This window comes from Myotis myotis, unplaced genomic scaffold, assembly GCF_014108235.1.
Source record: "Myotis myotis isolate mMyoMyo1 unplaced genomic scaffold, mMyoMyo1.p scaffold_m19_p_2, whole genome shotgun sequence".
Lineage (NCBI taxonomy): Eukaryota > Metazoa > Chordata > Mammalia > Chiroptera > Vespertilionidae > Myotis > Myotis myotis.
In genome coordinates, this window is record NW_023416324.1 from 188,341,874 (window position 1) to 188,358,090 (window position 16,217).

At 37.5% G+C, this 16,217-nt stretch overlaps 1 protein-coding gene across 2 annotated transcripts in view; it reads right to left on the reverse strand.

Annotated features, from left to right (window-relative positions):
- SERPINI1 (serpin family I member 1) overlaps window positions 1-16,217 on the reverse strand; it is a 78,961-nt gene that overhangs the window by 26,994 nt on the left and 35,750 nt on the right. For both annotated transcript variants that reach the window (XM_036347399.1, XM_036347397.1), the window contains exons 2-3: window positions 2,214-2,481; window positions 1,015-1,245 (exon numbers count right to left, since the gene is read on the reverse strand). In XM_036347399.1, coding sequence (XP_036203292.1) covers window positions 1,015-1,245; window positions 2,214-2,463 — 481 coding nt within the window. In that variant the 5' untranslated portion in view covers window positions 2,464-2,481. The remainder of the gene's footprint in view (window positions 1-1,014; window positions 1,246-2,213; window positions 2,482-16,217) is intronic.

The following is a 16,217-nucleotide window of genomic DNA, read 5'->3' on the forward strand; positions in this document are numbered from 1 at the left end:
AATCTATTCCAGGTAGATTAATATTCTTGATTTATTCTTTGAATGTTAAAAAAACAACATAAATTTCTTTTTCTTACATTTTAATCTTATAGTTGAAAGAGTGATTTTAGTGAGAGTAGTCATAGAGAAAAAGTAATATCATAGTGAAAAACATAGGACCAAATTTTGCTCTGTAATCTCTCATTTTATTAACTATTGTACTTCTGAGCTTACGAAGGTGCTTCAGTTTTGGGGGATTGGTAGGAATAGCACATGTCATCAGGGTTTTTTGTTGCTGTTTCAACATAAAATTTAATAGATTAACATTACTTGGGGAGTTTGACAATATGAATTAATTTAATGAACAGCTGTAGTAAAACTATGTTAAATTTGGTCTCATTTTTTAGATTCTAATTTCATTTTTATGGTAAAATTAAAAAATAGAATTATAAGATATGAAACATTTGGAAAACTGAAATACATTTAGAATACATGAATTAAAAATAAAATTTTAAATTCATACATCTCTTTCTAATTTCTCTCCATTTATTTTTGCTTAAAGTGGGCTGCTCTTTTTTAAAGGAATCTTATACAATATTTTGATTACCAATCAAGTCTTGTGAAGCCAACAAAAAAATCTTTAAACTCTGACTTTTAACTCTCTTATTTTATTTTAATCATAAGATAGCCACCACCAACTGCCATTCCAATCAGTATCTAATGTATTAAATAGCTCAAGCAAAGTTCCATACCATAGCCAAGATTACTACACAGGAAAAACCCATCAACTGGCGAGTGTTAATCTATCAGCATCAAAATTCTAGGCATGGCAAAAGACTATACTTACTTCTCAAATGTGTATTCATAAGCAGTGCTTCTAAAAAGACTTCAATCTATGTGGAATAATTATTAGATACTTAACTAAATTCTATATAATATACAAAATAGAAAAGGAATGAGGAGACAAATAATTTCAGGACTAAGGAGAGAGTCAAAACTAAGCTACTTGAGAAAGAAAAGAAGCAAATGACATACTATTTGTGTTATTCTCCACCCACTTATTGATGTGGTTGGCCACGGCAATATTTTGACCGAAGTCCACATGATTTACTTCCGCATTAAAATATTTTTTCATCATTTGCAAAAATTCATCATTGATGTGAAATTCATTTTGCACAAAGAGGGAACTGGCAATTTTCAGCACATACTGGCTCTTTTCAGCAGGGACCATGTTAGAAAAATCCTTCAAGAAAGAAAATTCTTCACCTGCAAAATGACATAGGGTAAGTTTAATAGTGGGACAAACAGAGAATGTACGGGCAGTAAAAACACAGCTAACGACCCAGGGGAAAAGCACTCACTTATTCTCCACATTGACATGGTAAGGAAGTACAATATTTCTGTGTTTTCTAGATGTTCAAATTAACAGTTTTGAACTTTAGTGTTATCAACCGATATTATTTTTCATTTTAATCGATACCTTGGTAGAATCTATCAAGTAAAGATTTTTTGGTTGTTTACTTTCAAAGTACTTAGGTTACTTTCATTAAATTAGTCTTATGTTGATCAGAAATAAGAATTAAGTTTAATTTCCTAGCTTAAAAATTATTCCTTTAAATTTACTTTTACTAGACTTTTTTTAAACCTTATAACTAGAAAATCTTTTATAAATTGTTTTAGTTCTTAACTTTTTAATGAGTTAATTTACATGTATATTAGAAATATTAAAATAGAAATCATATACCATGTCAAACTGGTTACAAAATACCTTTTGGTTATAAATTTTTTTACTATATATAAGTCTTATAATAATGAAAACATGATTTTAAGCAAAAAAAAAATCCGATATTCTTAGAGAATCATGTTTCTTTTCTTTGTAGCACTCATCACAGTTGTAAAGTTTCATTTACTTATATGATAATTGATTACATATGTCTCTCCATCTAGTCTTAAAATTCAGAGCAAGAACCATGCTTGCTTTTGTTTATCACAATAAGATTTATTTAAATATTATTATTATTATTAATACATAATTTCTTTTAATTAACTCAGCCAGGGATGGAACCCAGAATTAACTCCTTTCTTGAGTTTCCTAAAGTTTCTCCTAGCCATACCATATCAATGAGAATACTTTCTTGCTGTGTGAAATACTGCTGTCTCGGGCATAAGGCAACACAACTGAGCTAAAAGTTAAAGTTAAACCATCCTGAGAAATCAAACCTAAGCACACTTACCATGTTTCAGCCTGTCATATCCCATTGAATGACGGATTTCTTTCAGGGTAGACCCTTGGGCCCCCAGTTCCATCATTCCCATAGCAAGGGTGACACTCAATGGAGAGAAAAGAATATTTTCATCTTCCCCAGTGGCTCGAAGGTGATTATACATAGTCACCGAGAACTCAGCAATGGTTTCATCAGGGAAAGTGGTCCCTACGGCCAAACTTTGCAGAAGCAGCAAAGAGAAGAGCCCAAGGAAAGCCATGCTGGAAGAGTTTCAATCCTGAAGAACAGTAATTTACATATTAATTATCTCAGGAAAATAAAGAGAGAACTATATATAGGAATTCTTTTTTAGTGAAGTTGTAAAGCAAACCCAAAGTTTTTAAACATATACAGTATTAATATCTCTATAACAAAAGCCCCATTAAAGGATATTTTGGAATGACCCCCCCTTTTGTTTTGCTTAATCCCTTCGCCTTTTATATTCAGCACCACAGTCTCCCCTTTCCTCTGACAGTTGTTAGTCTGTTCTCTATAAGGAAGGTCCTGTTTTTCAAAAGTCAATTAATAGTCAATTGAATGAATAACATTGCTAAGTTCTGCGGATACCCTCAGAAACAAGATGACCCTGGCCCCCACCTTCATGGGTTAAGATTATGTATAGATACATATACAAGTAATGATAGGTGTGTTTGTTGGAGGTAATAAATTCATTTTTCATAGCCTCAACATATGTATTTTGATCATAATTTTGAAACAGTTTAACTTACACAACACAACCTAGATCCAGGACAACTACAATGAAAACCAAAAGATATTCACAGGGTTTAAGATGAACTTGTGAAGTTAGGCATTTGGAAATGCCACTTGACTCATTCACTACAATTTTTAAAGGTAATGCACCATGCAGCTGGGTTACCAAGTGGTGGGAAGAGATCAGACACACACCTGCCATGGGCCCATTTATTCAGCCCAGCTGCTGAACCCACAGGAAGTGGTAAAGTGGTAACCCAGAGAAAAGGCAGATTTAGCACATCCTTGTTTGCTTTTTCTCTTACACATTAGTTCCCTATGAGGCTGCTGCTCCCAGTGAAAATCTCAGAGAGAGAAGAACCTCTTTTTTAAAAAAAAAAAAATTCTTTATTGATTTCAGAGAGGAAGGGAAAGGGAGAGAGAGAGAGAGAGAGAGAGAGAGAGAGAGAGAGAGAGAGAGAGAGAGAGAGAGAGAGAGAGAGAGAGAGAGAGAGAGAGAGAGAAACATCAATGATGAGAGAGAATCATCGATTGGCTGCCTCAAGCATGTCCCCTACTGGGGATCGAGCCCACAAACTAAGCATGTGACCTTGGCTGGAATCGAACCTGGGACCCTTCAGTCCACAGGCAAATGCTCTATCCACTGAGCCAAACCAGCTAGGGCAACACTGTCCTTTTTATACTCAGGACAATGTTACCATGCCAGCTTATACCAACAAACCAGTGGTTCTACTTATATGAATATTTCTAAATATCAAGCTTATCTGGTTCTTTTTGTTGTTGTTTGTTTTGTTATTCCTCACCTGAAGATATTTTTCCATTTATTTATTTATTTATTTATTTATTTATTTATTTATTTAGTGAAAGAGAGGGGGAGGGACAGTGAGAAACATGGATGTGAAAAAGACACATCAAATGGTTGCCTCCTGCACACACCCAACCAGGGCCGAGGAACCTGCAACCAAGGTATGTGCCCTTGACTGGAATCGAACCCGGGACACTTCAGTCCATGGGCCAATCCTCTACCCACTGAGCCAAACAGGCTAGGACGCTCATCTGGTTCTTGACTGATTTCTCTTGGGAAAAGAAAAGAAAGCAGTGTCAGTGCCCAATCTCTGAATAATATTTTTGCCTCTCAGCACATCAGTGTTCCAAAAGACTGGCACACACTGGGGATATGATTTCCTTGTAGCCTCACACGTTGTTTCCATAGGTCTCTGAAAGCTAAACTGCTTATTGAAACAATTAAGCTGCTTACTTATTATCCTATATAATAAAAGGGTAATATGCAAATTGACCTAAGGGTGGGATGATGCACACTGACCACCAGGGGGCAGACACTCAATGCAGGAGCTGCACCAGCCCGTAGGTCCTGATCACCCGATCGGAGCCTGCTGGCCAACCTCTCGATCCCTTCCCCTGGCCAGCAGGCTCCGATCGCCCGATGGGGAATGGGGAACCAGGGGTGGGTGGTGGTGGACATGGGCGGCACCAGGCCAAGGCCTCCGCTCCGCTGGTTGCCCCACACATATAGGGCAACTGGCATCGGGGGACGGGGCCGGCAAGTGGGTGGGATGGCCAACCTCTTGGTCTCTCCCCCAGGCCAGCAGGCTCCGATCGCCCGATGGGGAATGGGGAATGGGGGGATGGGTGGTGGCAGGGCCAGTGAGTGGGTGGGAATGGGCAACCTCTCAGCCCCTCCCCCAGGCCAGCAGGCTCTAATCGGCCAGATGGTGAATAGGGAACCGGGGGGGGGGGAGGGGGGTCGCGGTGGCAGGGGGGGTGGGGGTGCAGCAGCTGGGGAAGATCACCCTGATCACAGGTCAGGCCTAGGGACCATACCCATGCACAAATTTCATGTGCTGGGCCTCTAGTCTCTATATATAAAAGCCTAAGCAACTGAACGACCAAATGACCAAACAACCAAATGACCAGTCGCTATGACACGCACTGACCACCAGGGGGTAGACGCTCAATGTGGAAGATGCTCCCTGGTGGTCAATGTGCTCCCATAGCCAACCTCCTGCAGTCCCTCTCCCCTGGGTGGCAGGCCCCAATCACTGGTAAGGCTGAGGGACCACCATGCACGAATTTGTGCACTGGGCCTCGTGTGTGTGTGTGTGTGTGTGTGTGTGTGTGTGTGTGTGTGTGTGTATTTTAACCATCATTAAAACAACATCTAAAGTGATGTTGAGCAAACACATTTGCAAAATTGTTTTTCAATTAGTATGAAATTTTAATAGTCCCCATTACTCAGTGAAGAGAGTGCACATACATTTAACTTAAGAGCAGTTTGTTTCCAACAGATGTTTGAGTCAGAGCTTTCTAATCAGTCCTGTAATATTTTAAATTTCAATGTTAGAGAACTGCCTGTTTAATTTGTAAGTCCTTCACATTTACGGTTTATTAGTAGTTTTAGATGTCAGTTCTCTTTGACTGAGAGGTTCCAAGTTTCTGCCCCCCCACCCCCAACCCTATTTTTAAAAATATGTATTTTTATTGATTTCAGAGAGGAAGGGAGAGGGAGAGAGAGATAGAAACATCAATTATGAGAAAGAATCATTGATTGGCTGCCTCCTGCAGACCCCATACCAGGGACTGAGCCTGAAACCCAGGCATGTGCCCTGACCGGGAATTGAACTATGACCTCCTGGTTCATAGGTCGACGTTCAATCTCTGAGCCATGCCAGCTGAGCTTGATAGTGTTCTCTTACTACCAGAAAGTTACCCCAATCACTAATTCATGTTTGGGCTGCTAGAGGAATCCTGGAAAGAGCATCCATACGTTGGTGTGAGGGCTCTTCCCAGAGCAGTGAGCAGCGGGCCACAGATTTACATGTTCTGCTAAGGAAACCAGGAACACTATGGCTGTGAATGGTGGGAGTTTGTCATGTCAGGAAACTCCTTAGTAAAGTCCTAAAGCACTCTGCTCTGAAAACACATAGATTATCCATAACTAAATGATCTCTCCTCCTTTTGAAGGTAAAATTCCCAGTGTGCAAGCAAAACAACCTTTGCTATCCTAGTCCAACCTTTCTGATACCACCTATCTCATCCCTAATCCCTAGCCCCCTCACTTCTGCTGCCTCTGACTACTGAGTCTTTTCTTTTCTCCCAGGGCAGAGGGAAATATTTCCTTTCCTCCTTACACCTTCTAAGTGTAGTCATTCTCCACATACCTATTCCTGGCCTCCTCTCTGTAATGTTCTTCTCACTCCCACTGGTGAACTCTCAAAACAAAGATACTTATACTATTATCCAATCATGTTATTCCCAAGTATGTAACATTCTAGCTCTGGCTTTATTTTTATCTTAATTTCTGATGTGCATTGCAAATTGCTCTTGATATATTTAGTCTTTGACTCTTGCCAGCACTTCAAATTCAAGGTGGCACAAATAGGACTCTGTCATCAATCAAACCCATTCTTATTTTCTCTCTCTCTTAAAACATCAAAATCCTTGTCTCCTCTCCATCTCATTTCCCCTTATGTTCAATAAACTGTCAACACTTATTCCATACTGCAATCCTGTCTCCTCTCCTGTCCATCATCCTGTGGCCATTCCCATGGCCATAGTGACAGTTCTTCCCTTTAATGCATTTTCAAGGACTCCACCAATAGCTCTCAGCCATCCTCTGAATTCCAGCTTACTGCCCTCTTCAACACAACACATGCATAGCCTCCAGGTGAAATGTCTGATGTACTGTTATGAACATGGATTCCTATATTAATAAAATCTCAGGATCTCTCTCATGCGTGTAGACTAAAGCTCACACTCTTTAGTCTCAAATATAGCCTACTGCACTGTGATCCTGCATGACTTTCTCCCTACAACTCCCCTTTATGAATCCTGCAATCCTACCCAGATATCTTTTTGCAGTACATATCCCAGAATTTCCCTCTCCTGATGCTCTCAGCCATCCTCTGAATTCCAGCTTACTGCCCTCTTCAACACAACACATGCAGAGCCTCCAGGTGAAGAACCATATCCTTCTGGTTCTTCAGTTAAAACAATTCCCCCCGCCCCCCTCCCCTCTGAAATCTTGGCACATTGTCTCTCTACCATAGCACATACTGCTACTTTCTCTTATTACAGATAATTCCATACATGCATCATTTCTTTTCCTACACTTTATGAAGGCACAAATGTAAATACATTCATTTTGTATATCTTAAGATAATCAGATAATCAGAATAAGCACCTAATGCATTACATATAATAGTTGCCAAATAAATATTTACTGAATTAATAGAGTATGAGATATAAAGATCCACAATGCTGCATTAGAAAGAACAGCGAGAGTAGCTGTTGCTTCTAAATTCCCGAGGCTAATTTAATCTGAGCCCAAAGGTAGTAGCTCATTTCCATTTTTTATTCCTTTTGATAAAGTGTTTCCTTATTGAGTCTGAGACCATCTTTCCAGCCTGACAAAGTGGCACTGTCAGTAATGCTGGCATAATTCAATGGCTGGACATGGGATGCATTAACAAACAAGTGCACCACCTTGAAAAATCACAAAAGGTGCTACCCAAATGTTGCTGTATTAACATTAGTCTACAAAATGCCAGAGCTCCACTATTAATCATAATAACACACTCCAAAATGAGTTACTTTCACTTAGAGCATTATTTTGTAGATTCATTATTTTCAAGCTTCTGTATAAAATGCCTTTGCATAAAAACAAGGATCTGCAGATCCTAGAATAGTAGACAGTGCTGTTGTGCTAGAAAAGGCAGAAATAGCTACACTGTAAATAAACTGCCATTAATTCTTGCATTTCTCTTCTCCGTTGCCCATGGTAGGGTAGGTTGTGGGCATTGTGTGCATGCATACTGCTTTAGAAAACACTTCATTGAAACAGGTCAGGAAGTAAATCTTGTAAATGAGGTCTGAGAAGTCATAAAACTAAAAGATAGCACAATAAAAAGATGGTCTTTTTAAAACTCCCCTAGTATCCTTATTTATAGAGATGGATTATTCATAAATGCAACTTGCTTTGTTTTGGGGAACCCAATTATTTGATATAAAAATTGTTTCAAATTGTGAGTTGAGAAAAAAAAGTGTTCTTTTGCAGCTGAGAAATATGGCTGAAGAAAGTCATTTTTCCAGCAAAACGAACACAAACTACAAACTACAGCCATAGGAAATAATTGAGAGAGATGCCTAAGGCAAGAACACTGTCTTGAAGCCCTTTGGCCTATTAATTCTCAGAGTTTTGCATGTAAATGACTAGTAATTTTTTTAAATTGAAGGAACCAATATAGGGATGCTAAATTTTTATTTTACCAAGTAAATACATTGGGATGGAGGCAAAATAATAATAATAATAATATTGATATTATTATCAATAATAATAATGATAATAATAATAAAAGAATAAACTCACCAGTCACAGAAAAGAATGAACATTTCACCATAAAAATTAGACAGTCCTTTAAAGTGGATATATTTGAATTCATGAAGTTTCACTCCCTTCCCCACTGCCACCCCCATGGTTTAGCACTTGGTGCCTGGAAACCACTGTTGTAACTCTGGTTAGCAATAGCTCACTTGGTGAAATTTGGAACAGGTTGAAGTCTCCAGGACTTTGTTTCCTGATTTACTAAGAGAAAGGGTTAACCTAGATCAGCCAAGAAGCTGAGAAATTTGTTAAAGAACCTGTCACATATGGACCAAAAAAGAGTCATTACCTTCTAAAACAATCTGTATTTTAGCAATCTGTAATTTAGCTAATTTCCTCAATTCTATCATGCATGGTGTTCCTTCCCACCACTAATTTTAACTTCTGTGAAATTGGAATAAATCTTGCAATCAATGTCCAAAGAAATCAGCTATTCCTCAGAGAGACAAGCTGTGACACTGTTGTCATTTCCTGTGTAAGTGTCATAGCCTGGACAAATGTGAAGTTTCAGCTGCTTGCTTATCGTTGATTCCTCATTTGACTTATTTCCATTGGCACTGCCTTCCACTGTGGAGTTTTTGCTAAACTTGGATCTAGAATTGTCCTCAAAGGACTGTACTATAATGGCAGCACTGAAATGAAAAAGGACCACATATGCAGAAGGGAACAGAAAGGTAGGTGTAAATTTATTGTAAGTTATGCACCAACTTGAGAAATGAACCAACTGATTTTCTTATAAAACAACACCCAAATGTTTTACAAAGGTTCCAAGAATAGAAGACACAGGCAAGTAGATGAATTTGTGCCAGAGATAAATCTCTTGTTCTCAGGATATATATACAAATTAACTTTCTGTTGGACATCAAGTAGCACAATTTTAAAGGCAGAAGAATTTGCCAAATCTCTCAAAATAAATCAGTGTTTTGAAAGCGAGAAAGGTGAAGGAGCCAGGCATGCTTTGTGAAAGACTATCACACAGTTATTAAACTGTCAAAAGCTTCCTGATAACTTTCTAAATTAGCTGTATAAATGTGTGGTGGGTAAGGGTGTGGGGAAGATTAGTAAGTTATGAAATGGAAATGTAGAGAATACACCGAAGACATACTTTGGAATTACTTAAGATTATGTTTTTAATCACAAAGGTGCTAAAAGGTTTTCATCAGGAAATCCATTATGAAAAGTAGCATGTCATATGATAAATGATGGCCAAAAGTGAATCAGAAGGATGTTGAGAAGGCTCAAAGTTTGGTTATTAAGGGCATAATATGTTAGGGTCTGAATAAATATACTTCATTGTGCTATTTTCAAAAAGAACTATACATTTTTCCCTTTAAAATTTTTCTTCCAAAAAAGGTGTTACTAAGTTGAGATGTGTCTTAGAATGAAGGGGTTAGAACCAAAGAAATAAAGGCTACAAGGAGGTTTAATTCTATAATCTCGACATCTATAAAATTATTATATACATGATTTAATCCTTTCATCTTTTTCTCTTTCTTTGGCTTCTCCTTCCAGCTATCTAGACCACTGTGACTCTTCCCATACTCTCTTACACTTGTCAATAAAATATATCTTTATAATCTGTTTCCTGTTTATTGAATCAAGCAAAAAGCTCACCAGGTATCTCTCAAACAAGAAAGAAATTGCCAGATAAATCAAAGGTACAGAACTATGAGAGAAAGTAACCTATAAATATTTAATTTACCAGAAAAAAAATTATGAAAGACTTGGAAATGGACCAAGATGACTACCAGGTCATGAAAAACGATGTATTATCTAGAACATACCATTCCAGGATATCAGACTCTATGGGTTTGGGACCCTTCATTATCTTTGAACAATATTACAACTATCTAAGTCTCAGATAATTGATAGTGATGCAAATGATTCTTGTCCATAAAAATTAAATTGTACATGTATGGTTAAATGCAATTGATTATTGTCCTGTGGATACTGACCAGTTTTGCATCTGTTAAGCAAATGTATTCAGTATTCCTGATGGATTTATATTTCAACTGCTTTTTGAATTATCTCATGAGAATTAACATCTTATTGGTTGTCTCAATAATTAATGAACTAAATAAAATCTTTTCATTTTATAATTTTATATTTGTGTGAGAAGATTATAAACCTTTTAAAAATAATTATCCTTTAAATTTTTAAAGTTAAAATTTTTCTTTCAAGAAATACTTATTTTCATGGGAAACTCAAGTAATCAGAGTAGAAAAGAACTGAAATATTAGCCTTTTCTAAATCACTGAATATTCCTTAATTATTGGTTCAATTGGTAATGTGCCAGTGGTACTCCAAAAAGATTTGGAGTAGTACTCTGTGGCTTGGAATTACTGATCACAGAGCAGCTAGCACTGAGCTAGCTACATGCCTATAGTTCTTGGGTACTTTGCAAGCATCCAAGAGTGAGTTTAGGACTGGAAGAGTCTACGGTGGCCCGCTCATTTAGGAACTAACCAGTCCTGGAAATGTTGAAAAACAACAGAGGTAAATGTGGTGCTAAAATTCCTTAGACTTTTTGAAGTGCTTTGGAATATATGAACATATTGTCTGAACTCCTCAGCCTCAAGGGGAGGTTGATTGGAAGAAGATAAATTGTGACTTAGAAGATTCTGTTTTTGGTGGTACCCAAGGCTTCTGAGTAGCTTCTGAGTTTTCACAGTAGCCCCTGTGGGACACATCTAGTAGGAAGTCAGGGTCATAGACCTTCAAGAACATTTCACAGCAAAGATAACCTCTTGGAAAATTGTTTTGACTCAATAACTAGATGCTGAATAAATAAATCTCTGGCTAAATCTTTTCCCACTATAGGCTATAAGAAAATTCTCAAATTAAAAGCCAAAATTCTTGATTACCCTGTGTCCTTCAAAAATATTAGAAGAATGTGGCCCAACAGAACTTTCTGTGATGATAGAAATATTACATATGTATACTTGCCACTGGTGGCTATGGGGTACTTGTAATGTGGCTTAGTGCAAGTGAGAAACAAGAATTTTAATTTTATTTAATTTTACTTAATGTAAATAGCCACCTATGGCTAGTGGTTGTCATATTTGATGGTGCAGGGCTAGAAGAAGGCTAAACAGATCTACTCTTCATAACACTGGTTCTTGCCCAAGTAGCCCATAATGCAAGTGTTTAAAACAGACAGTGAAAAATTAGTAGCATGAACTCCACAAAAGATGTCTCCTTACCTAAGATGTTTTATTGAGAACCATATTCCCTTTCTTCAGGAGATCTCAACTGATAAAGAGGCTCTATTTGGAATTCCGAGGGCTTTTGGTTAAAGCTGGTGATTACTGGGGCAAATAAAAATGCCAACCAGAAGCAGTGAGCTGGTAGGTCCCCATCCCTCCTGCAAATGTGATTTGAACTTTCCATAAAATGGTAATGAGTAATTCTGTTTGGCACAATCCTGGAGCTTTTGTGCTTGCCAGTGAATGATTTCCTTTGGAATACTGTCAGGAGAGCTAAACAAGTGACACACCAGCCCCAAGGCAAATTCAATGAGTAGTTTCAGAGAGACCTGTTAAAAAGTCATCATCAATCAAGGTCATGTGTGGCCCAAGGCCATTTTGGAACTAAGCCAGTCATTAATGGTTTTAGCTTGCCCATTAATGTTGTAAGAAATCTATACTAATAGCTCTCTTCCCCAGCCTGTGTGCTTAGCTGTTTACAAGACTGTAGCATGTTCCTACCCAGACCCTCATTTTAAAGGTGAGGAAACAGTCATTTGTATTGAACAATTTCTTGTATACAAAGGATGTTTAATGAGCTACTATATATGCTAAAAATGATAAAACTCAAAGATGAATGCAATGCCTAGAATTGCATTCATTCATTCATTCATTCATTCATTCATTCAATAAAGACGTGTCCTTGCCAACTACATATCAGCCCAGTGCTAGGTGCTAGGGTCCAGAGAGAACAGGACAGCACAAGATATATGCCTTTTTGGTATTTCCCTTTATGAGTTAGGTGTACATTGTTTAAAAAGATATCTGACTTTTCATCCAGAGTCTTAAAAAAGTACTGGATTTTCTAATCTTGTAATATTGAAATGGCACTTGTATAATAAAGTTTTAAAAAGTTGACTGGATCCCAGAAAATCTAAAAATACCCAGATGTAAAGGCAGTTCCTCAATTATTTTGCTAATGGTGGGAGTAGCAGCCTGACTCACCTTCCAACCATTCACTAATGCTTGAGTGTATCCTGAAGGGCTGGGAAATGAGGTAAAATATTCAGAGAGGTTATTCGGTGTACAAACCTAAAGAAAAAAATTCTCACAGAAAGATGTTCAGAGTATTCTACGCCAGCGTTGCATAGTGAGAACTGTATAGTGAGAACACTTTGCGTAGTGAGAACACTGTTGTAATGTGATGGTACCCTAAGAGAGGAGAGTGGTAGTCAGGGCTGTTGGCCAAAGTGTATGTGTCTCAGCTACTCAGTATGTATATTTGTATTTATATCAATTATTATATTATATTTATTTATATTAAGTTACATTTGGGTTATATTTACTGTGTTTCTGTCTTGTCTTCCTTTAATTTTTGGATTCTGTATCTCCCCACTATAACGCAGCTCTCACAGCTGTTGCTATTCTGCTCCTTTAGCTTTACCCTCTTCCCTGATTTTATATGATCATGTGTAGAATTTGAGGACATCCTGAAACTCTCCTGAGATGATATGTATAGGTTCATTTTGCCTCAGTGTCTACTGAGACCACACAAAACTATTCTCTTATCTTAGGTAACAACTATATTTCCAAGATCTGAGTGCTCTTTCAGTAAAATGGTTTAGGCTCAAGGGATTCTGAACCAAGGTAAATAAGAAAGGTTATTAATATTAGGTCTAATCTTGTGAATTACCATTTTTGTAAGTCACAGTGGTCAATTATGGGCAAAGTCCTATGCTTCAACCTACTGCTTACTGAGCATTCACTGTGTGCCAGGCTGAAGAATAGACTCTCATATGCTGTTTTTGCTCATTTATATTTCATGCAGTTGTTTCAATGTTTTCAGAAGTCACAATAGCTCATATTTTAAAAACACATACTAATTAAGAAATTTGGATAACATGATATTATTATGATTTCCTCAGAATGCTTTTCACCTTGTTTAGAAATGCTAGAAACTGACAGAAGAAACTCTCTAAGTGATAAAAACAACTACCTAAATTAGGTGGCTCTTTCTTTAAAAGAAAACACACACACACACACACACATAAAATACTCGTGGCTCACCCTTACTGTCCCCTGGGGAAATGAAGTTACATACATTACTTTTTTGAACGGTTCTTTGCAGGATTGTAGACCACAGGGAAAGTGAAAGTGAGAACGTGTCAAAAATAATTTTACTACTTTATTTTTCAATGTTCCTATAAACTTAAAACACAAATTTTCTCTGAGAGTGAGGCATGTATTAATGCTACCCTAAAAATATCCACCTGTTAACTCTATTTATAAACCTGCCACACCCACTGTAATCGGGGATTTCTAAAAGAAGCTTTGGTTTCCTCTTCCTGTTCATCACTGTGAATGACTGAAAAGGTCACCTGCGATTTTTATTGCAGAGTGTGGGCAATCAAGAAAAACAAGTAGATAAAAAGGCTCTGTGAAAGTATTCTGGTTACATTTCTCTGTAATGTTCAGAACCACATGTACGATATAGTAACACCTTTAGGAAGTATGTAGAAAGATAAATCAAGGAAATCAGCCAATTTTAATGTTGGTTAGGAAAAAATGGGGAGGGGATAGTATACCTCTCTCCGAAAGGCAAAGTTTAAACCACTCCAAACAGTAATCAACGACTCTTAGGTTCATCGATCTGGAGAGAAATGGATTTAATTATTTTCTTCTGAATCTCTTCCAAGTTTAACAGTCCTCAATGACAGGAAATTGTCCCATATTGTCCTTTATTAATCTCCTTAGAGCAGCTTAAGGCTTTTTCATCATTGGACAGGTAAAACGGGAAGGATATTTTATGGATCTCATATTGTGAGCACCAGCGCTCACGGCCCAGCACACCATTAAGGTGCATTGCTCTCCTTAGTTCACTGAAGGATTTCAGAAGAGTCACGGTGAAGTGCAGGCAAGGATATTGGCTTTTCATTTTGCTTCTTGTGGGCTGCTGCTTACAAGTCTTAAACATTATCAAAAGTTAAAGCTATTGTGTCACAGAAATTTCAGAGAATATATTTATGACTCCAAGATATGTGTCAGAGTCTATCTTGGAGATGAGACTTGTCTATGCGTAAATTGAATACAATTAAATCGTTATCTCAGCTTGTTTTAAAAATGCAGATAATTGGCCTTGCAGAGACTGACTGAACTATGGGCATTAGGTTGGTGGTAAGCCTCACAGATTCTATGCTGTACTAGATCTATAGATCTGTATTTTAAATACACAGTTTTATAGACTCAATAAGAAAAACAGCCCAGCCAGTGTGGCTCAGTGACTGAGTGTCAACTTATGAACAAGGAGGTCATGGTTCGATTCCTGGTCAGGGCATATGTCCGGGTTTGCAGGCTCAATCCCCAGTGTGGGGCATGCAGGAGACAGCTGATCAATGATTCTCTCTCATCATTCATGTTTCTATCTCTATCTCTCCTTTACTCTCTGAAATCAATAAAATGTATTTTTAAAAAAAAAGAAAAAAAGAAAAACAATGAGAGTCAAAGCTCAGCTAGAGACAAGTGCAAGAGAGGCAGCCCAAGTAGGATGGGATGGATACCTGTCATTCCCTCTCACTTCTAGTGTTGCTTAGGAGTCCACATGTGAGTGGCTGGAGCTGGAAGCAGGGAATTATTAATACAATTCAAGAACGTGATAGGAACACCTAAGTTTCAAACTGAAAAAAGAAATTTTTCCTATAAAATATATTTATTTTGACTTCAATTTTTACCCCAGAGACCAATTCTAGAGCTGAAATAATATAATGGACCAGGCATCTAGACATAATACAAATTAGCTGATCTTCATAAGAAGCCAGAAGGTAACCCCACTTTGAGCAGGTAGCATAAGTTTACTAAGGAATAAAAAGGGGATCTGAACTTTTGGCTGAAGACTTCAAATCCCTTGTTATGTTTACTCTGACACGCTGTCCCTGTTGGGCAGGAATTTTCTCTATAAGACCGTGTGTGTGTGTGTGTGTGTGTGTGTGTGTGTGTGTGTGTGAGAGAGAGAGAGAGAGAGAGAGAGAGAGAGAGAGAGAGAGCACTATCTCAGTTTTAGATGACTTCCTTACTGTTTAATATTTAGATGACATCTAACTCCCTTTAACATATTGACTCTATTTAAGACAAACAATGCTACAATAATCTTTAAATATAACCTGCTATATAATTCATAACAATACAAACTTTTTTAACTAACAATGTTAAATAGGTAAAACATTCATAGAGTACAACATTTAAAAGGTATGAAAAGGCATGTAGATTCTCTTTCCCACACACTCTCATTCCCTAGTCAGCCAATTTCTCTTTGGTATCTTCCAGAGATGTGTATGCATAGGCCATATGTGTATTTACCCTTTTCTTACAGAAATAATAACATCATATACATTCTATACATACTCACTTGCAACCTCATTTCTTCAATTAGCAATGTATCTTAGAAACTATTTCTTATCATTACATAAGGAGCTTCCTCATTTTTTAAAAAATTAGCTTTACAGCATTTCACTGTATGGGAATGCCATAATTTACCTATTTAGTCTCCCACCATGGGGAATTTAGATTATTGCAATCTTTTGCTCTTACAAATAATGATGGCATGAGTAACTTCAGAAATGCATCCTTTCACAGGTGTGCAATTATCTCTGCAGGATAAATTCCTAGGAATTAAATTGCTAG